General features: G+C 40.5%; 1 protein-coding gene across 1 annotated transcript; it reads left to right on the forward strand.

The window, feature by feature from the left end:
• Nucleotides 1-4,025: 4,025 nt before the first annotated feature.
• LOC588995 (YEATS domain-containing protein 2) lies at nucleotides 4,026-22,708 on the forward strand. Its single transcript, XM_788653.5, is given in 19 exon segments — nucleotides 4,026-4,184; nucleotides 4,903-5,041; nucleotides 5,761-5,858; nucleotides 6,513-6,608; nucleotides 7,169-7,450; nucleotides 8,614-8,732; nucleotides 9,058-9,068; nucleotides 9,071-9,218; nucleotides 9,998-10,109; nucleotides 10,617-10,661; nucleotides 11,192-11,570; nucleotides 12,425-13,330; nucleotides 14,040-15,818; nucleotides 16,299-16,517; nucleotides 17,698-17,826; nucleotides 18,340-18,578; nucleotides 19,885-19,959; nucleotides 21,527-21,600; nucleotides 22,582-22,708. Coding segments are annotated over 18 exon segments (4,953 nt in total). The 5' UTR covers nucleotides 4,026-4,184; nucleotides 4,903-4,926.

Below are 22,708 nucleotides of genomic sequence, written 5' to 3' on the forward strand. Positions count from 1 at the left end.
GGAGAGGGATCACGTTAGACTGCTCCATTTTTTCCATTAATGCTCTATCGCAATCACACTACCGCCGATAAAGTAGGAATATTTTTTTTCCTGCATCTTTTCATGAAATGAATGTTACAATATGGTTTTTCTTGATTGATAAAGTTTATATCTTAATTCCGAGAACTCAATTTTTATCAAATCTATTGATAAATTTCTGTTATTCTGTAGATTGATCACTGAAGTTCACAGAATACCGTTACCTTCTCCTTAATCAAGAATAAATCATGTTCTTTCAAGCAGGCGCGGATCCAGGATTTCTTAGGGGGGGGGGGGCCCAAATTTGAAATTTTGCGAGCCAAATATTGGTACGTAATGGTGACCAACAGTGACATGATGCGGGGGGGGGGGGGGGTAGGTGCAGGGAGGGGCGAATTTCCCCCTCCCTCCTCCGCGAAACGCGGAAGCTTTGACGTTTCATTTAATTATTAGAAAAAGAAGACGGTTCGTTGTACCGTTCTCAAAAATAAATCTCGTTTGAATTTAGTTTTTCCCCTCTCGCGCGAAGCGCGACATTTTTTAGGATTTATTAAATTACTAGAGAAAGAAGACGATTCGTTGTAGAGTTCTCGACTCTAAATTCTCGTCTGAATTCAGTTTCCCCCCCCCCCCTCCGCGCGAAGCGCGGAAGCTTTTACGTTTCATTAAATCATTAGGAGAGAAGACGATTCGCTGTACAGTTCTCGACTCTTAATCCTCGTCTGAATTCCAGATCCCCCCCCCCCCTTCCGCGCGAAGCGCGGAAGTTTTTAAGTTTCCTTAAATCATCATAAAAAAAAGACGATTCGTTGTACCGTTTTCGAAAATAATCCTCATCTGAATTTAGATTCTGCCCCCTCCCGCGCGAAGCGCGGAAGCTTTTACGTTTCATTAAATCATTATAGAAACAAGACGATTCGTTGTACAGTTCTCGATTCTTAATCCTCGTCTTAATTTAGTTTACCCCCTTCCCCTCCTGCGCGAAGCGTGGAAGCTTTTAAGTTTCCTTAAATCATTATAAAAAAAAGACGATTCGTTGTACCGTTTTAAAAAATAATCCTCGTCTGAATTTAGATTCTCCCCCCTCCCGCGCAAAGCGCGGAAGCTTTTACGTTTCATAAATTTTAGGATTTATTAAATTATTAGAGAAAGAAGACGATTCGTTGTAAGTTCTCGACTCTAAATTCTCGTCTGAATTCAGGTTCCCCCCTTTAAAGTTTCCTTAAATCATTAGAGAAAAAAGACGATTCGTTGTACCGTTTTCGAAAATAATCCTCGTCTGAATTTAGATTCTGCCCCCTCCCGCGCGAAGCGCTGAAGCTTTTACGTTTCATTAAATCATTAGAGAAACAAAACGATTCGTTGTACAGTTCTCGACTCTTAATCCTCGTCTGAATTCAGGTTCCCCCCTCCCGCGCAAAGCGCGGAAGCTTTTAATTTTCATTAAATCATTAGAGAAAGAAGACGATTCGTTGTACCGCTCTCGAAAATAATCCTTGTCGGAATTAAGTTTCCCCTCCATCCCGCACGAAGTGCGGAAGCTGTTACGTTTAATTAAATCATAAAAGATTGGTATTACCGTTCTCGCCTCTGAATCCTTGTCTGAATTCAGGTTCCCCCTCCTGCGCAATGCGCGGAAGCTTCACGTTTCATAAGATTATGAGAGAAAGAAGACGATTCGCTGTACCGTTCTCGATTGTTAATCCTTGTCTGGGGCGGCGGCGAAGCCGGCCCCAGAAGCTCAGAGGTTTTAGGCGTTTAATTAAGGTCATATGAGCATTTTTTTTTTTATTGTATACCTTATTATTTCGTGACACTGGCAGGTAACTATTTGGCGTTGGGTCCAAGGGGCGGAGCCCCCCAAAATCAGGGGTTTTAGGCATTAAATTACCGTCAGATGAGCATCTAAGGGCCCGTCGTAGGGCCTTTGGTGGGATCCAGGGGGCAGAGCCCACGGAAGCTTAGGGGTTTTAGGCATTTAATCACGGTCAGATGAGCATATTTTGATGCCTCATTATTTGTTAACACTGGCAGTTAACTATTCTTTCTTTCTTGCTCTCATTCTATTTTATTTCTCTTTAATATAATTTTTCAAAAAAAGTGTGGGGGGGGGGGGGGGAGAGCTCGGGGCTCCCGATCCCCGCCGTACCTCGGGCCCTGACATGTAGGAATCTCAAGAATCATATTTCTTGCCTGGCTGCAAATTTAGGAATTTGTCATTTTGTCATTTATAATTTACTAAAAAGTGAGGAAAAATCTCGGAAATGATGTCATTTTAGCATTATTTGTAATCCACCGTTATGGAATTAGAAATAAACCACGTTTGAATTTGATTTCCACTTAGCCCCCCCCCCCCCTATCAGTACGCCAGTATCTCCTCTTTTCCTTTCCCTTTCCTTCCTTCTCTCTTATTTGTTATATGGGGGGGGGGGGGGTCAACAGCCTGGGAGGCAAAGCCCTTTCGGCCCCCGATCTCCTTCTTCCCCCTTTTCTTTTCTTCTTCCTCTTCTTTCTTTCCCATTCTCTCCTCTTTCCCTTTCGCTTCTTTTCCTTTTTTCTTTTTTTTTTTTTTTTTTTTTTTTTTTTTTTGCGGGGGGGGGGGGGGGGCCAAGGCCCGCTCGGCCCCCCCCCCCCTGGATCCGCGCCTGCTTTCAAGCACTTCATGAAATTAGACAACATTTTATGGGCAATCTACTTTGCTTTTTCATAACCATGGACATATCCCTCGAGAAATTGTCTGCGCCAACCGCCTATAGATGGCGCAATGCCAAATATGAACACATGGCTAGAGGGAGATGTCACGAAAAGGCAAAAATTGAAACTGGGCATCGTCTAAAAAAAAACCGTCATATAAACGAGTTCAACGACATCCCATTGTGATTATGTGTGTTATCCCAATACACGCATTTCAATGGGATGTCGATGAACTTGTAAATCTAAAATTGCTTAAATTATATATTCTAACTCAAATTATGGGGGGGGGGGGGGGCTGGTACGGAGCACCCATTAAAAAAAAATCAACTACCCCTCCTCTTACCCAAAAAATAAAATAAAATACCCTTTTTTTCTTCATTTTTTTTAAGGGGGGGGGGGGGGGGTTCGCGCGACTCTGGGGTAATAAGGTTATCCCCCAAGGACAACCGCACCCGAGGACATTTACCCCGGAAAATTATTTCCTAGGAACCCCCCCCCCCCCCCCCTGAGGACAATTAACCTTTACCTCTGGAAATTACCCTCTATGACAATTACATCCCCCAGAAAATAACCTCCTGTTGATTAAAGGGGAAATCCACCCTAATAATAAGTTTTTATTATAAAGAAAAACATTTTTCGGGTGTAATTGTCAGGGGGGGGGGGGTGAGGTTCCAAGGGGGTAATTTCCAGGTGGGCTTATTGTCATGGGGGGGGGGGGTGATTTGTCTGAGGTAACTCTTTCCGGGGGGGGGGGGGGTAACTTGTTCTGGTAGGGGGGATTTCCAAGGGGGTAATTTCCTGGGGAGGGGGGGGGGGGGGGGGGGGGGAGGGTTATTGTCCTCGGGTTGGTGTAGTTTATCGAGAGGTAGTTTTCCGGAGGGTTATTGTCCCGAGTACGGACGGAATTGGTTAGGGTTTCCGCGAAGAGGCCATAATTAATTCATATGAGAACTTATTTGAAGAATCGAAAAGGAATAGAAAATATAGTAAAAGGAGACGATAAATGGAGAAACACAAGAATCGCAGGTCTGCATGTTGCAAAATACCATATTTGAAAAAATGAAGAGGAGAATGATAACAAAATATAAATTGTGGACGAACCAATAATATGGGAAAAAAACACGAAAGAATTATAAGTAAGGACATCATGAAAACAAAAGTGACATGCAAAAAGCGATATCGTTTCGGAGGAGAAAATGGGATTTAAACTTGTTTGATAAAATTGGAATCAAAGATAGTGAACTAAAAAATGAAACCTTTGTGATGATTAGTTGAAAAAGGGAGAAAGAAATAAATAAGGGTGAAATGGAGAAGAAAAGAAAGAAGAAGAAGACATCAATAATTATGAACATGTAGATCTACCATCGGAAGAGGGAGACATGCTGGAGCAACAGATTAAGGGGTCAGAAATGGCGACCCTTACCCGATGATCCATTACCGAAAACTGCCCAGAAAATCTCATTTTGCAAGAAGTGAGTATTATTTGCAAATTTAGAAATAGGCTATTAATATACTATTAGCACCTCTGCTTGATTTCCTGCTATTGTGATTCGTATGAAATGGTTGTCTTATGAAATATAGCGAAATAATCACCCAGGTCGTTCATTTTGTGTGCTGTTTAAATGGATGAATGGGTTGTCTAGTCCCATACGTTAGAAATTGTGAAAGTAGAAAAAAGCTCGTGGATAATTTTGCACATCCATATTTCCCCACGAATGTGATGCGATTATTGCCGCAAAATGTGTTACATATCTCGATTTACCAAGACTTTTCATTAGAAATTGATTTCTATTTAATTTACCTATTCTGCTGAAAGAGAATCGATTGTTTTGTGAAGAAAGAAAGAGTCGAAAGATGAGGCATGCAATGTCAATGACAAGGAGTCATCAAGTGATCAGCCGTGACTGACATGACGGAAGAATCGGTAGACAAAAGAGATGTAGAAGAAGAAGGGGAAAATAGGAAGAGGCAAAATAAGGAGGAAAATGAGAAGAAGAAGAAAGAGAGATCAAGAAGGAGAAGAAGTGGATGAAGAGGAAGAAGAAGCGGAAATAGGGAAAGAAGGAGGAGCAGAAGAAGAACAAGAAGAAGGAAGAGTAAAAGGAGGCAGAGGATAAAGAAAAAGAAGTTTTGCTGATGAATATATAAATAATGATTCTCCCATTAATCTATAGAATTTGATTCCCACAGGAAGTTCTACATCAGGAGTCAACCATGGCGAGCAAGCGTCGACTCCAGATGACACCGTCTCGCTCAGACCAGGACCCAGATTATGAGGTCATCTCCACGCCGACCGCAGCCAAGCGACAGCGAGTGCAGGAGGAAGATGGTAAATGATTATACAGTCAAACTGTCTATAGCGACCGCCCAAGGGAAACACAAAAAGTGGTCTTTGTAGACAGGTTCCTTTAGTACATGATTCAATGAGAAACCATTTTCAAGGGAAACAATAAATGTGGCCTTTGTAGACAGGTGGTCTTTGTAGACAGGTGGTCACTAAAGCAGGTTTGACTGTATAGTAAACTGTCACTATCTAGTACACGACAGGTAGCAAAATAATCATACAAACGCAGACAAATTTGGAGTTAATGAGACAATAAATAAGAATTTACTTCATTTTTACTTGCACTGGACTTAGCATTTTTACTGTACATTGATAAGTGCTTCGTCTATGCACCATTTCTACACTTCATGACACTGCTTGCAGCTGCTTGCCTCACCTACCATCCCAGTATAGCTTTCTGATTGAGCTGCTAAAGGGATTACTCCATGATTCTCCATCAAGTATCAAGTATGAAGAATCTAGTTTACCAAGAGGCGAACAAATTCAATAGAGCTCATGAACAGACTTTTAGAAGAAAAAAATCTGCTATGTTCTAAAGGACCCTGTAACTAGCTTGATAATAATGACAACAAGTCCAATGCCGTCTATAGAAATTTTGATAAGATTGAAAATATACATAAATATCATTTTTGTTATCTCTTCCTCTGTGCTATGTTAACTGTTAATAGAATGGAATTCTTGTCTCGCATCTGTTTTATTTGCAGCTAAGGACCAGACAGTCCGTCGAATGCAGGTCGTCATCAAGAAACAATTTAACCTTGCTCTCTTAGACAAAGAAAAGGAGATCGAAGTCGTTGATGAGGTAAGTTATCTTAAGTTTTTCGCTAATATACCACATGGGTAATTTTGTTTTCAGTAACAGTTAATGAGAGCTACTGTATTGTTGTGCCTATAAAATTCTATAATTACTATAGTTTGAATCTTGCTCTCCGAAGATGTTGATTGCATTTTAAGAACAACTTGTTCTAATCAAGGGAATTTTATCACAAAGATGGATGATTAGTTGTTTTGAAATTTGGAGTGTTATTTACATTTGAATCCCCTTCCCTATGTAACCAGTCCAGGGCCCGTCTTACAAAGAGTTGTGATTGATCCAAATCAATCGCAAGTTTGCAGTCTCCTATCTCTTATAGTTGTGATTGATATCAACTCTTTGGAAGAGGGGGCCCAGATGTACGGGTGAACAAGGTTTCGCCCCATCCTGTAAAGGAAGGGCTGTTTTTTTCTTCTCGCTCTCTCTCTTTCTATCTCTCTTTCTCTCTCTCTCTCTCTCTCTCTCTCTCTCTCTCTCTCTTGACAGCCTACAATATACATGTATACAGCAGATTCCAAACATTTTATCCCCAATTAGCCTGTGTTAAATCTGCCTCAAAGGAAAGTTTGCAGGAAATATTAGTCATCATATGGCACAGGGTAACATGTTTTATCTCTGATCTTTTGCATTTAATTCTCACAGAGACTCCAGAAGGCTCGCATCCAGCTTGACAAGCTGAGAGCGTGCATTGTGGCAAGGTATTTTGGGAAGGCCGGACTTTCATCCACATCAGGAGAGGTATGTACAGGAAGTCAATGCTTTAATAGTTATGCCATTAATTCACAAGAGCAATAACTGTCATTTTACATTACTTTTACTGATCTCTTTGACCATTTAGTTAAAGCTAATCTTGGGCTCTGGTATGGGAATCGTATTTTGAGAGAAAATTGCTATGATTTATTCTAGATTGTTTATCCTGCAGTAGATTGGTTGTTTGAACCATTGAAATAAAAACAACGCACACAAACTTACTGGGCATCATCTGCAATAAAAAACACAACTCTCGTTTGCACAAAGTGACCTGCACATGGTGTCAGACCTACTTACCTGGATTTCCTTATCTTTTTATGCTCATTATCAGCCACCATACATTTTCTACCAAAAATGTATGGCACATGTCATTTGTATGTACGATAATCTTGAACTTCAGTGTAAGTTACGTTGGATTCTGTGAGAATTTATTTTCTTTATTTACCAGAACTCAAGTTTATCTTTACAATGTATCAATCACCAAAAATCTGTATTTAAAGTAGTATTCCTTTAGTGATTTTGCTTTCTTCTTTCCTTCCTTCTTGCAGAAGAGTAAGCAGAAGTTGGACCTGAGCCACCCTGCCATCCAGCGGGCCCTGGGCCAGCCCTCCCAGTCCCCGAGTCCCCCTCCCACCTTGCAACTCGGGGAGGGGGACATCAGCCTATCCCGGCCCTCCAGCCGAGGGGATGGGGCACCCCCTTTTCCCCCTCCCATGGAGAGTGGCCGGTCCACCCCCATCGGAGAGCTCCTGAGTCGGAGTGAAGCTTTTCTGGACTCAGGGAGAAGTAGTCCGCTTCTTGGTCCCAAGGGCCCTAGGAATTCAGGAGAGGTGAGAAGACTACCTTGGGGGTGTTTCACAAAGTTCCTAAGTCGAACTTAACTCTAAAGTGGACTTAAAATTATGGAGAGCCATTTGTAGTCTTAAAAAAAAATATATTCAAAAGCGAAAATTCAAGTATTTTAGACTTTTTATTAAATCAAGAACATGAAATCTCCTTGATAACATAATATATAAATGATTTGAATCAACATTTTTATGCTAATGGCTTTCCATAATTGTTAAGTCCAACTTAGGATCTTTGTGAAACACCCCCCTGCTTGCAGTAGAATGATTACGTTTGGGCTAATGGGAAACTCTTTGTTTGCAAGGGACCTGAATTCTTTTAATGCCGAATCTTTCGATTTATCCTGCTCTCAGAAATTACTTGTGACAAACCTCAACTTAATCAGTCTGTTGCATGTTCTGAGAGTTGAATACAAAAAGAAGAAAGAGTCACAAAGGGATCAGTGCTGTTGTTCAGTAGTCCATCTTCATGCCCATTAGAAATTGTAATTAACACCCCTAATTTGAGAGTTTTTATGTCATGTCATTGATGAGTGTTAAGGTGATCACAATTTGTTTTCTTATCTAGTTTATTTTAAGGAATTGACTTTTTTTAAGATCCAAGAGACGATCAAGAGCATAACTCCATACCCTTACTATTATGAGTATGCATGTACTTGCAATTACGGAACATATTATCTTTAAGTTTTAACCAATCCCTGCTAAGGGATAAGGGTTCAAGGAGTAGTAGTAGAAGTAGTAGTAGTAGTGGTAATTGTGGTAGTAGTATTAGTAGTAGTGGTAGTAGTAGTAGTAGTAGTGGTAGTAGTAGTAGTAGTAGTAGTAGTAATATTAGTATAAGTATTAGCAGTAGTGGTAGTGGTAGTGGTAGTAGTAGTAGTAGTAGTAGCAGTATTAGTAGCAGTTGCAGTAGTAAGAGCAGTAGCAGTAACAGAAGCAGTAGCAGTAGCAGTAGCAGTAGCAATAGTAGTAGTAGCAGTAGTACATGTGTTGTATCAGTATTAGTATTAGTAGCAGTAGCAGTAGTAGTAAATGTCTAAAAGTTTAATATGAAAATATTAATTTGTTTGAAAGAAACATCCTTGGGTTGAAGCTGAGAGTGATTTATCCTATTTTCTTTGTTAATTGAATATGATTATTATGTTTAGGATACATTTGGAGTTGGCCCACCCCTGGACAACTTGAAACCTCCAGTGAACCAGGCGGACGCAGGTGAAGGGTCACGGCTCCACGTCAAGAAGCGCATCATTGTGGGGAACGTGTCAAAGTAAGTGGTAGTGAAGTAAATCTTCTCTCTCTCTCTCTCTCTCCCTTCTCTCTGAACATCTGTCTCTATTCCCTCTCTCTCTCCTCTCTTTATCGCTCTATAATCTCTCTATCTCTCCTCCTTTTCTCTCTTCTCTCCTCTTTTATTTCTCCTCTCTCTCTACCTTTCTCTCTATCTCTCTCTCTCTCTTTCTCTCTCTCTCTCTCTCTCTTACTCTCTCTCTCTCTGTCTTCTCTCCCTCCCCCTTTTCTGCGTTTGCAAGAATCTGTGTTTGAGCAATCTTTATTCACTGGTCTGTCCATGTTTACCAATTCTCTTTAATTAGGTACATACCCCCGGCCATCGTGAGGACAGTGATCCCTCCACACACAAGTGGATGGTCTACGTCCGGGGCCCGCCGGAAGAACCCCGGATACACCACTTTGTGGAGAAGGTCTGGTTCTTTCTCCATCCCAGCTACAGGCCCAATGACCTCCTGGAAGTGAAGTAAGTTTGAAAGGATCTTGTAGAGATGGAATACTGTTAAAAGCCTTTATAAGATGATCACACAAATCCTAGTCAAATGATTGGTTGAGAGCGTACACGTGACCAGGCATTTATTTTGCCTGACACATAATTTTAGTAAAATCATGTTATAAAACATCATCTTTTAAAACAAATAAAACACACCATTTTTTTTGGGCATTAGTAAAAATTACCCACACTCGCGTACTCGGTACCTTTGCAACAATCCAAGCACCCTTGTCTATTACCTCAGGCATGTTAGACTGTTCCAAAAGTACCTTGTGTAGGTAATTCTTACTTATGCCCTTAATGCTGCGTATTAATTGTATACTATTGAGTATTCTTAAGAACGTTTTATTTTCGCACATTTGGGGGATTGTCGTAGGGTTATGTATATTTAGGGTGAATGAACAAGCTATCTTCGCCGCATTGATCTTAGGGCTACTATGTTAATGACCTATTTACAGCATGGGGAAATACTATACTTTTAATCTACCTACATACAACTAACAACTAGATTATTTATACTATTGCCGAGTTTTATAATTTTTTAAGTATTTGAACAATTTATTCCGGATTTATGTTTTTTGAGAAAGTGATATATTTATGCTTACATCTAAAAGTATTCAACAAAACAAAGATGTGATAGTTACACAGAGTATAAGTAATTAAGTTAACTGTTTATATATGCCAGGATGAGCACTTTCTTCATAATATAACCTCACTTTTAATCAATTGTTTGTCATGTTTCTACTTTACAGAGAGCCCCCATTTCATCTGACCAGGAGAGGCTGGGGAGAATTCCCCATCCGAGTCCAGCTTCACTTCAGGGACCCCCGCAATAAGAAGGTTGACATTATACACCAACTCAAGGTTCGTCTTAGTCTAATTTGTCATAACGCAGAAAGAGAGGGAGGGAGGAAGGGAGAAAGAAAGAAAGAGATGGAAAGATAGAGAGAGAGAGAGAGAGAGAGAGAGAGATATGGAGGGAGAGAGTGAGAGAGAGGGAGAGAGAGAGAAATAGGGAGAGAGAGAGTGAGATAGAAAAATATGGAGGGAGAGAGTGAGATAGAAAGAGAGCGATAGAAAGATAGATAGAGAGAGAGAGAGAGAGATAGAGAGAGAGAGGGGAGAGTGAGAAAAAGAGAGGATTATCGTGATGTTAATAGTAAGTACTGAATTATTCATGAATCCTTGATCTAATACCATAGAGCTTGCTGTAGGTAACTAGTTCTTAGTTTGGCATAAGAATAGACTTCGTTTAAACTTAAAGCTGAAGCTGATGCCGCTTTATTTCATTGCCAACATTGGATTTTTTTTCAATATTTTTTAATATTTTTAAATTAAAACAAAAAAATTTGCTTCATGTTCCTCTTGCAGCTGGACAGGACATATACTGGATTACAGACGCTTGGTGCAGAAACGGTAAGGAAGATGGCCAACTTGTATCGTTAAAATTAGTCTTTTCTCATTTTATTGGAAGATGGGTTGGCATGTTGAATGGAGAAATATTGAGATAGTTCCATAGTCACTCTCTTGCTGCCTTGCTGTGGCTTTGGAAACCACATGGCCAAGGAAGAACACCTTTGCAAAGTGCTTATATAAACATTGATTTTAGAATTATCAAGAAATATTATTATTTCTATTACTAAATTAGTCACTATTTAAAAATAATATTTTATTTTGAAATCAGATTTACTTGACATTTGTTTTTACACTTGGCACTCTTACTGAAATAGACAATGCTTTTAATCATTTCCTTCATAAACATCAACCAAACATTCTAATTGGCGTATCCCAAACTTGAAACTCTAATATCTTATTTGAAATCAGATTTACATGAAATTTGTTTTTACTTTGCACTCTTACTGAAATAGACAATGCTTTTCATTATTCTCTCCATGCACATCAACAAACATTTTAATCGGCGTATCCCGAACTTGAAACTCTCGTAGATTGTTGATGTTGAGCTAGACCGTTACCTCTTCAATGAATCCGGCGACCCCTTGTCCCGACCTTCGACCCCAACCGTCACCAAGGTCAACTACAAGGAGGGGCTGAAGCCTGACCTCTCTCGCGTTCCGACTCCGCTTCGTAACTCACTGGCCCTCGCCAACGACGACGCCCGAAGGCAGAGCCTAACAAGCCCCAGTCCGCTACTTCTAGAGACGCTGGGGAAAACCCCCGAATCCACGCCGGATCGTTCGCGGCCTCCTTCAAGGAGTTCCAGCCTATCCAGCCCGCTTGTCAAGTCATTGCCGGGAGATGGCAGCAACAGAGCCACGCCCATCTCCATAGACTCCAACTACGACAGACCGCGAGAGGAAAATTCTGGTAAAGTCAAAGAAGATATATAAATTATCATAAAGTCTCTTGCAGGGGTTAAACAAATTTATTCTTTATCAATATTCTCTATAGAATTTAATTTAGGATTATTTGATGTTATGTTGTTTCTATTTATTACCAATATTGTGAGTCAAGGATTTGGAATCTTTAAGATAGATTTTGCAAAGGGATCTTTAGCGATACATCTGCTATGTGTGAATAAAAAAGCAGCAATTTAATATCAGTAATATTTTTAATTTTTAAGTGACAGTTTTCACTGTCTGGGTTATCAGAATAACTTAACACTGATTCCATACTAGCCTTTTCCGACATTCAAAGTTGCATGATAGCTACCGGTACACCTTTCAAATTGTCCTCAATTATATTTGAGCTAAATGTTTGTTAGGGTAGTTGTATAATTATATGCTCATAGTAAGGCATACTTGGAGCCTTTCAATATGTCATATAAAAAGAAGGTTGAGTTCTGGGAAGAGGCGAAAAATTAATTTGTGGGTGTTATCATTGTGTTATGCAAGTGTGGAAGAACATCAGATAAAATATGTTCCCTGAAAAGCATGGCTCTTCAAATACCTTAATATTCTAATTATGGCATGATTTGTATGCCACATGTTTGTGTAGTCCCATATATATTTTACATCTTTTTGTGTACAGTGCTTGTAACTTTGCCAAGACTGGGCCAAATTTCTTATCATTTTGATGATACCAGAACCTTGCAGTACACACCAATACTTATATGCTAGATGATCAACCTAATCTGATTGAATCCACAATGTTTCTTTCACAATGCAATTGCATGACCAGAACTCAACTTTATCTTTAAGTTTCTTTTGTTTGATTGGCAGATATAACATCCACATCAGCGTTGTCATTAGGAAAGCTCTCATCAAGGGTCAAAGCCCAGTCAGGACCTGCCCTGCTTCATACGGCAAAGCCAATACGAGCCATGCCTCCACTGGGTCCCATCTCCACCAACGTCAACAAGAGTCTTGTCCTGGAGGCAATCAAGACGACCCAAGTCAGTCCTACTGGCACTGATTCCGTTGTCTTCACACCTTCCTCCTTGATATCAGGCAAGGGAGCGAACAATCAGGTCGGGAAGGACGCGCAAGTTTCTCCTACGCATACAGGGGCTATCAATGTCGGGGATGTTGCCATATCATCACCGGGAAGTAAACTGATACGGATCCAGGATGGCCAGATTGTCCAGGAGGTACAACCCTCAAGGACGGTGTCTCCTCCACAGGGAAAGATGGAGAACAGGACAGTGGTGACTCTGAATCAGACAGTCCTGGGAGCCAAAACCAACGGGAAAGTCACCACGCAAGCTGCCAAACAGGCAGTCTCTGGAACCCCCACAGTGTCCCTCCAAAGAATTCCAGTCCCAAGCTTTGCAGGACGCTCCCAGACCCTGGTCAGCTCGTCCAACCCGTCAATGCAGAGCACGGTCAGCATATCGCAGCTGGCAAAACAACCTGTCGGGGCGTCGCAATTGGTTCGGAAGGGTTCGACTGGTGTCACGTTGGTCCAGCAGTCTCCTTCTGTCAGGGGTCCGCAACAACCGCAGCAGCAGCAGCCAGGCGTCGTGCCAGTCATGTCCAATCCTCCGGCCGGGACGCAGTATTACATAACGGCCAAGTCAACGGACAAGAACCTCCAGGGAAAGGTGATCTTGATCCCTCAGCAGGTCTTCGCTGGCCAATCAGGGAAAGGAGGCCGAGGATCCAACCCAGGACAGGCATCTAAGCAAGGTTAGTATACGTAAGCAAGATCTCTCTCTCTCTCTCTAAGTACCATATTGATTGACTTTGGCGATCATGCTGTTCAGCAACCCTCGCCTCCTAGCCTTCTCTATTAGCACTACTCCCAGTTCTTTCACTCCTCTCTCTTCCAACAATTTCTGCAGACTGTCCAACCAAAGTATCCTCCTTCTTCCCCTTCTCCTCCTTCCCACAATTTTCCCTGTCTAAGCAATATTCCATGAACTTCAAATGCTTAATCAACATCTCACATACAATTTTCCTTTGCACTCCAGCTCTTCTAAGAACTTCCTCATTACTAACTTTGTCAGTCCATAGGATTTTCATCATTCTTCTTAGAAAACCACATTTCGCAACTGTCCAAACGCTTTTAGTATCAGAGGCTAAAGTCTGTGTGTCACTACCATACAAGCAGGATATTGAAATATTTGAGGGGCTGGATGTGCTTTTCAGCTAATCTCACTATTTTCAGATAAATACTATAGAAGATTAGGATAAAGATAAAGTTGAATTCTGATCATGCAATTGAATTGCGAAAGAAACGGTGTGGAATTGATCGGAAAAAATTTATCATGTAGCTGACAATAACAAATTAAAACAAAAACTGGTGATAATAATGGTGAAAATGAAAATATTTACATCTATTTAATTAATTGTTATATTTCTTTATGTCTACTTTTCAAATTCCTTTTTTTTTCAGGTTCAGGCTCCTTTCTATCACCCAGCAATGTTCTCATACTTCCCCAAGGCTCCATAGTTCCGCCCCTTCCTCCAGGCAGCATCGTTCAAATCCAGCCCGTCCCCAATCCCTCCTCCCGCCCCTCCTCCGCCCCGCAGACTAACACTGCCGGCCAGCCGATGACACGGATCGCCGTCACCCAGAAATCGGGCGCATCGACGATCATTTCTCCCAAACCTGCCACACAGCGAGTGGCCTCTGGAGGAGGTGTCATCCAGATACAGCGGTCAGCTGGCCAGACGTTGGCCAAGCTTGTTCCTGCAGCTCTTGGGGGAGCCTCCACAAGCCAACAGGCTCTGACGTCTTCCAGCATCTCACTCATCCCCGAAATGAAGGGCCAGCTTGCCAGAACCCCTGCTGGTGGCGTTGTCCTGGTGCAACGCACACCTTCCGCTCCGAAGAGCACCAATGTCCAAACGATCTCAGGTATTCAGAACGTGGTGTCAGGTCAGGTGGCGCCCGTCTCACAGAAGGTTGCTCTCAATCCGATTCCGATGACTGCTTTGTCGCAACAGAAGGCTTCTTTGCCTATCAAGGGTGGTGCGTCAGTGCTTCTGTCGCAAGCTTCAAAAGCAGTGTCTTCAAAGACAGTTGTACTCCAATCGCAGTCAGCGTCATTGCTGACAAACTCTAATAAAACAATACAAGTCCGAACAGGACAGCCCACTGTCAAAACAATTACCAAATTCGTACCTCCTCTTGATGATGTCAAAGACCACTTCTCAAAAGTTACAGACAAAAACAATGCAAGCAGCACGGCAAGTGTGGTGGAGGTTGCAGAGAATGTGTTAGTGAAGGATGAGGCTACAGGTGGTGCCTCGATTTTGAATACCAACACCAGTTCAGATGGTAATAGACTGTCAAATATTTCCTTGGATTCTGTTCGTGTCAAAAGAGCAGATCTTATTGATGCTGCCAAAGTGATTGGTAAAGACAGAACTGCAGGAGCTACCTCAAGTAAATCTGTGTTGTCACCCGAGGGGGAAGTGCAAAATCTTGAATCTATGCAAGTTAGTGTCTCTGAAATATGCAGCGATGTTGAAGTTGCGGAAGTCTCCAATGACGCCCTAGTTCAATCGGATGGGAATGGTGTTACTCCAAGTACAATAGTAATCAAGGAGGAACCAAACATTGATGTTGAAATTGAAGAAGCCATGGAAGTAGAAGTGGGTTCAGACCAAGCCACAGGCAACATGAACGGCCACTGTGACAAAACCAAAAGTAGCTTTGCGAAGCAGCAGAATCCACGGGTCATCACCAGAACTAACATCGTCAGTGAGGAAGTCAAAAAGACCAACAGAGCTGTCGTTTGTGACATTGCCCAGAGAAACAAACTATCCACTACCGCTCCGAAAACAAGCGTCTCCGGCAAGTGCATGATCAAGGTGGTTAACACCAGAATGCAGAAGCCTTCGTGCCTTGCCTTTGACACATCGAAGGTTGGGGGGAGCAAAGTGCATGTGATTCGGATCAAGCAGGAGCCCGGGACAGATCCAGTCCTGGCTGCTCTTGCAACGGCACCTATCTTGACTCTAGGCAAGGGTGCGGTGGTCGTCCGGAAGGAGGAGGAGGAGGAGGACGGGGACGACGTCGAGGGGTGGGAGAGCAAGGACTTGCGGATCTGGAAGAGGCTTCTTGGGGAACACTTTGAAGAGCAGACCAACCTGTACGGAGTGACGTCCATTGAGCAGCTGGTCAAGTACGTGGCAGAACAAGCACCGCTCATAGATCCGACAAGAGGTAAGTCTAAATGAGGTTATGATTCCATGAAATGTAGTGTGAACAAGCTCTAACAAAATTAAATGAAAAAATATCCAAATATATTCCTTTTTTGTGTAACATTTTGAAGAATAACAAATCTATTTTCCATTGACTTGACCAAGTATTCCCTGGCTGTAACAGTTGTCAGTAGGGCAATAGGGACTTTTAGATTTGCATGACGAGAACGTGGACTGCGACGTGTCACATCCTTTGATTAATTAATTGTTTTGTCATATTTGTATGTTTTATCTTACTTCTGTTTTTTTGTTTATACAGCATTATATGATCTTTTTGTTTGTTTACCTGTCTACAGCAAGCACATTTTTTGTTTCCCTTGGGCGGGCGCTGTAGACATTTTTTGACAGTATTATTATTTTTTGCATTTACTTACAAAGTAAACCACAATCCTTGTTGATGTGATACAATATTGACTTTTGCCATGTGTATCCTATCCTGCAGTTCAAAACGAGTTGCCATTCTGCGCCACCTCCCTGGAGCACTACCACTCCTGGACGCTGGCCAAGCGCCGCTCGATGGAGTGGCAGAGGGTGGTGTTCATGAGGGACAAGCTGACACGCCTCAAGGCCCGGGTCCAGTGCCTGCGCAAGGTGCCCATGTGGAGCAAGAAGAGGATCGTCATCTGGTGCCGGCGTCATGGATTCACCCCTCCTGAACCAGGTCAGAGTCGTGTCAAAGTTTGCCATTAATCTCTCTTTCGCTTAAAGGTAAAGACCAGTTTTGGTCATGCAATTGCATTGTGAAAGAAACGGTGTGGAATTGATCAAAAAAAGGTTTATCATCTAGCGTATAAATATTGGTGTGTACTGCAAGGTTCAGGAATCATCAAAATGATAAGAAATTTGGCCCAGTCTTGGTAAAATTACAAGCACTGTACACAGAAAGATGTATATGGGACTACGGAATATCTATCCAGACCGGATACAAATGATAATTTACCAAATATATCAATTAGTAGGCGATATCCCAACAAAATTTGTATCATCACGTATTGGTCAAAACATATTCTTTCACATGATTGGTATTAAGAGCTTCTATTTTATTTTTTGAGGGGGGGGGGGGGCGTTTCCAAAACTGGTCTACACCATTAAATGGGATCAATAGTTCAGTAACTTTAAACTTAACTCTGTATTGATTTTTTCACGAGGGGGGAATTATTTGCCCATACACAGTATTGATAAGGTCTCAGAAAAGTGTAGTAAGATTTCCTTGATTTATTGTTGTATAGGCTTGGAACAAATTCTACTTTATCTGTTCAAATACGTATGACAAAAAAGATATTTTGATAATTCAAAGGTGTCTTATACATACTCTGAAATAAGCTACCTTGATGATGGCAAGATCTCTGACCAGGAGAGAACTTGCCACAAAGGTTTCTCACTCATCAAGAACACAGAGGTCCTAATACCATGAGATACTACACTCTACATACGGGATAGGATATCCTGGCCAATTAGGTCCAGTAGCAAATCCAGGGGGTCCAGGGGGTGTTTCACAAAGAACCTAAGTTGAACTTATCTCTAAGTTGGACTTAACAATTATGGAAAGCCGTTAGCATCTGTGAAAATATTTTGTAAAATTACCCAATCCCTTTAAAGCCCCTCTGCACTAGTTTGGCCAGGGAGGATTAGACCTCCCTGCAAGGTCACTGACAGGTGGTTATCTGATCAAATCAGCTCTCAGTTAACATAAGAAAAAAAGGGGATCATGGGGGACCAACAGGCACCGATTAGGCATTGTTTGCTATATAGAGGGCGCAATTAGCTATAAGTAGTGCAGTGGGGCTTTAAAATACTTTTCACTTATTTCTAGTGTTTCATTTGATTTTTTTTCCTTGTAGGATTGAAGAGCTCAACCCAGAGGTCAAGATGCAGGTTCTGTGGCGAGGTCAACTGTCAAAGAAGTGAGAAGACGGACGAAAGGAGTGCAGGAACTACAGGGTGTCTGAGAAACCATCTCAGTAAAACAGGTGTGTGTGTGTGTGTGTATGTGTGTTTTTACAGAGGTGTATCAATCAGATATGATTATTTACCCCTGGGGACCGACCTTTAAACTAACCATCCGAAAGACGTGACTCAGTTTCAAACCTGCGTCCTCGGCTGAATCAGTTTGTAACTTCCATTGTACGCTGGATTACAGGCGCACGCCACAACGCCCAGTTTAGGTAGTTCTCTTCTTAACAAGAGAGGTGCCGTGGTCGAGTGGTTGAATCACTTGAATTGAAATACATAGGTCGAGGGTTCGATCCCCGACACAACTTATGACATTTAGCAAGGCATTAGTCTACACTTGCGAGTGGGAAATGTGCAAACATTGTGTTTGGGGTAAGTCTGAATTTGATGACCGGGGTATTAATATGTGCTGCGTCTAGAAACAAAGTATTAGGCGCATTATAAATGTGAGCTATTATTATTATTATTATTATTATTATATAATTAGTGTTCTTTTACTCACTGCATTCTGTCGCTTCCATCCATCCCAGGTGTGCTAAAGAACACGACCTTCAGCGTCCCGGAGGAGCTGGGTGAACGCTTGAAGAGCTGCCAGTCCCTCAGGCGAGGCATGAGCGAGGACGATGATATGGAGATCGATATCATCAGCTTGGGTGACCCCTCCAAGAGGTTGAAGGTGAAGACGGAGGGTGCGGAGGAGAAACAGCAGCTGAAGTGCTTCATGCCACCAAGCGAGGGCGCTCTTTGTGTGAGAGAGGCTGCAGAGAAGGTTTGTAGCATTGCTCCTGGAGAGTGTTTCACAAAGATTCTAAGTCGAACTTAACTCTAAGTTTGACTTAAATATTATGGAGAGCCATTTGTAGCCTTATAATGAAGTATATTCCAAAGCAAAATTTCAAGTATTTTAGACTTTTCATTAATTCCACATCAAGAACATGAAATCTCCTTGATAATAGAAAATATGAATGATTTGAATCAACATTTTATGCCTTTTAAAATAACTTTCACAAAATACTTTCAGGGATGCTAATGGCTTTCCATAATTGTTAAGTCCAACTTAGAGATAAGTTCAACTTAGAATCTTTGTGAAACATCCCTCTGATGTGCAAAGATAATTTGAATGCTGTGCCTCATTTTGTGCTCCTTTATGGAGTTTCTATGAGCAATTGTATGATATTCCCGGTAAAAAAATAATACACAGGTGTGAGTGTGTTATGGTCGATGCAGCGCATGAGGGTATTCACTATGGTGCAACAAAATTCATGAGGCGTAGCCGAGTGTACAAATACACTCGGCTACGCCTCATGAATTTTGTGCCATTGTGAATACTCGAATAGTGCTGCATCGCCATAACGTCATGAATGAAAACTTGCATATTATTTGTTTTATAAAATTGGTCGACAATCTTACTTAATAAGGCCATAAGATGTCTCCCCGCAACCTTCATCCACGGTTGTTATCACCAAAATGCACCCCATGCAGATGGTACCGTGCATATAGTAAAAAATAATGTACGGTCACGTGATCCATTTTGACGCTTCTCGTTGGCTACATTCTTGGACCCTTTTTATAACGCTAGATAATATGTACATATACCTCTAGGATGGTCTCAGACATTTTAAACAATAGTATTTTGATATGGGAAGTTCTGTTAGCCAAGGTTACTTCATCATTATGGAGTACACTGATGATACGATATTAAAATCATTTTTGTATAATCTGTGTGTTGGTCTTTCAATTGCCGTTTATAAGAGATTAAAACCGCAAGTATATAATGTGCCTCATGTTAGACACGCCCTTTGTCGGTGCGATTTCATCCCAAATTGAACGTCATAGTTCATTTATACACATACATGTACAGTGTTTACGCCTTCATTTTTAGAGCGATTTGTGCACAAGTTGACACTTTGTGTATTGTTCAGAATTATCTACAGGTACCTGGAATCATTGGGGACTTGTTTGTTCTTTGATACTTTGTATCAAAGTGAAGATTTGTGAAGCAGTTCTTAGAGTGACATATTGGCTTTAATTTTCTCCCTACCACTCCCTTTCTCTGTTTTATTTGCTACTGGTAGATTGGTGTTCACTTTAGACCGATACAAGTCGGGGAAGATACTTATTCTCCGGTCATCCAAGAAATGATATATACTGTAAGTACATGTATACATTCAATTCTGTTGTTGTAGCACCCTCTATATAAAGGCAATTTGTCTATAGTGGTCATTTTGGGGTTTTTTTTCATTTTTTTTTCACCTCATATGTAATATATATGTTCGCTGTTATTTTTAGTGTATGATTTGATTCAATCAATTTTAAAGGTACTATGTCCCTTTTGCAGCCAACCTCAAATGCTGTAGAACTTTGCAGGAATTATGAATATGTCATGTATGTCCTATCTGTGAAATTTAAACGTTAGCAGTGTCCTCATATTCAAATTATGCAAGGAAACCCGTTTACTTGCTAGACTTCACTGTCAGACACTATTGAGTGACTGACTGGCTTTTTTTCTTCTTTGGTAATGACATACATGAAAAGAGTTGTAAAGGATACATGAGCTTTTGTCTACATCAATAACCCACTTCTTGTGATGGCCAAGATTAAACTGATTGAATCTTTGCGCAGCATAAAACGTATGACCATTCGGTACAATTGTCTGAAAATCAAGACTATTACTTTTGGGCTCTATAGCCCTAAAGTCGATTTGACAACTTATAGTCGTTATTTTCCCACTTGAAGACATTTTCAAGCCCCATCTTTTTTAGGGAAGTTCTAAATTAGTATTATCTTTCAAATGCAGTTGGAATTTAACTTTTTCATTTTTTTGGCCTGCAAATGGGACATAGTACCTTTAATCAATTTTATGCTAAAGTGTAAAATATGGTTACCGTATATTTCATGCGATACATGTTGATGAAATTTACAACCATATACTTGTATGTACATGTACATGTACACATGTGCAATTCAGCCACTGTCTGCGAGACATGTTTGAATAAACCTTTATTTAATTGAATTGAATCGATAGAGAGGAAAAAATGTGTTAATGCTGTAGAATCTGTCTAGATAGGTAAACTTTTAACATTATTTTCTATGAGGCAGAAACAAAATTCAGTGACAAAAGATTGGTGAAAGCTTTTTAAGGGGAGATGGTAGTCAGTTTCCATGTGCAGTAGGTAGGTCATAATTCGCTGACACCAGACTTGGTGGAAATACCATTAACGGGTGTACAAGGCTCGCACACAGCAAACCCGTGGCCCCATCAAGAAATACCCCCTGGTCTCTCAGAGATTCTTGGGTGAGGGAAATGTATTAAAGATAATGACTTTCCATATGCAAAAATGTGAAGCATTACATACATGTACAGCCTGTTGGTCATAAAACTGAAGGCTAATCCTGGTGATTGACAACACCAGTTATTAGGTAATCATGCGAAATGGTGTCAATTCCCCATAACAGCCCACTACTATGCGTCTCCAAATGAAATTAGTAATTCAATTGAACCTTTCCTTTTATTTTGTATTCCTTTTTAGACCATTTTACATATTTCTTCAAATTAGGAAATTGGTTATGTCACTGTGATGTGATTAGACAACCCTCACATTTGCTTCTACGCACAAATAGAATATACATGTAATTTATAATATTCTTATTTAATACTAAGAGGGATAACTGAACAAGGATTAACAAGTACATTCTTTTTTCTTGATTTTTCCTCAGGCAACCAGACAATTCCTCAGTGATCTCGTCAGAGCGTCTCTATCTAAGAGCTTTGGAGAGAGGGAAGATCACAGGTATAGAATACTACATGTATTTATTACTATTCTTATTTATGTTTTTAACTAATTTTAATATATGTTCATTGGTTGTTCCATTTCTTCCTCTCCCTCTCCATAAATGTATAGTTATCTACTTATATCTTCAGTTAACTCAGCATTAGTTGAACCTGTTGGGACTGCAAAAAATAATTCACAGGCAAAATGCAACTCAGGAAGTGTAAATATCTCATGTTTTTCATAGTTTGGTCAAACAAATTGATTCAACATTGGAAAAATTTGATTTGTGTGACTTCTAGTTATGCAGAGTTATTTGTATTGATATTGTATTTGTTAAACATGTTTAACAAATTTACTTTTATATTCTTGTTTACTTGAAATTCCAAAAATGACAGGTATATGAAATTAAAAAGTGAGAAACTAAAATAAGTATGAAATTGTCAGAGAAAGAAGATGATTTGAATGAATGTACAACATGAAGTTAAATCTTGAAAATGAACTTTGCAAACCTCTTTATCTCAATAGTAGTATTTTAGTGAATATTTTGTCAAAGTATTAGATGATGATCAAAATGATAAGTGAAAATAAAAATGTAACGTCATAGGAGTGTTTAAAAAAGACTAAGATCGACTTTAAGTTGGACTCAACTATGGCAGGCCGTTCATGCCACTGTTTTCTCTCACAATTTACTGGCATTGGTATTTCAAGGCATGTATAAATCATGGTCACAAATCTACAAAATTAACATTTTTTGATAGTTCATTATTGAAGGAAGAAATATTATCTAAAGATCATTATGGTGAGAGCAACCAGTGGCATGAATTACCTGCCATAATTAAGTCCAACTTAAAGCCGATCTTAGTCTTAGTGAAACACTCCCCAGATATCAGTCATGAAAAAAAACAGAAAACAAAGAAGAGAAGATAAATTAAAATCATGAACAATATGTCAAAATCCAGTTTACTCTAGTATAAATTATATTTTGTAATATTTTTGTAGACTTCCTGAGGAGATTCTACCCCTTCACGTTCATCAGGCCGTCTCCAGCATGCCGTCATGTGACTTCCTTACAAACAGTCACCTTGGTGTGATCGCCAGCAGCTCAGATAGTAAGAAAGAGTCCTAG

Source organism: Strongylocentrotus purpuratus, unplaced genomic scaffold, assembly GCF_000002235.5.
Source record: "Strongylocentrotus purpuratus isolate Spur 01 unplaced genomic scaffold, Spur_5.0 spur5_scaffold_17, whole genome shotgun sequence".
In the NCBI taxonomy this organism is placed as follows: domain Eukaryota; kingdom Metazoa; phylum Echinodermata; class Echinoidea; order Camarodonta; family Strongylocentrotidae; genus Strongylocentrotus; species Strongylocentrotus purpuratus.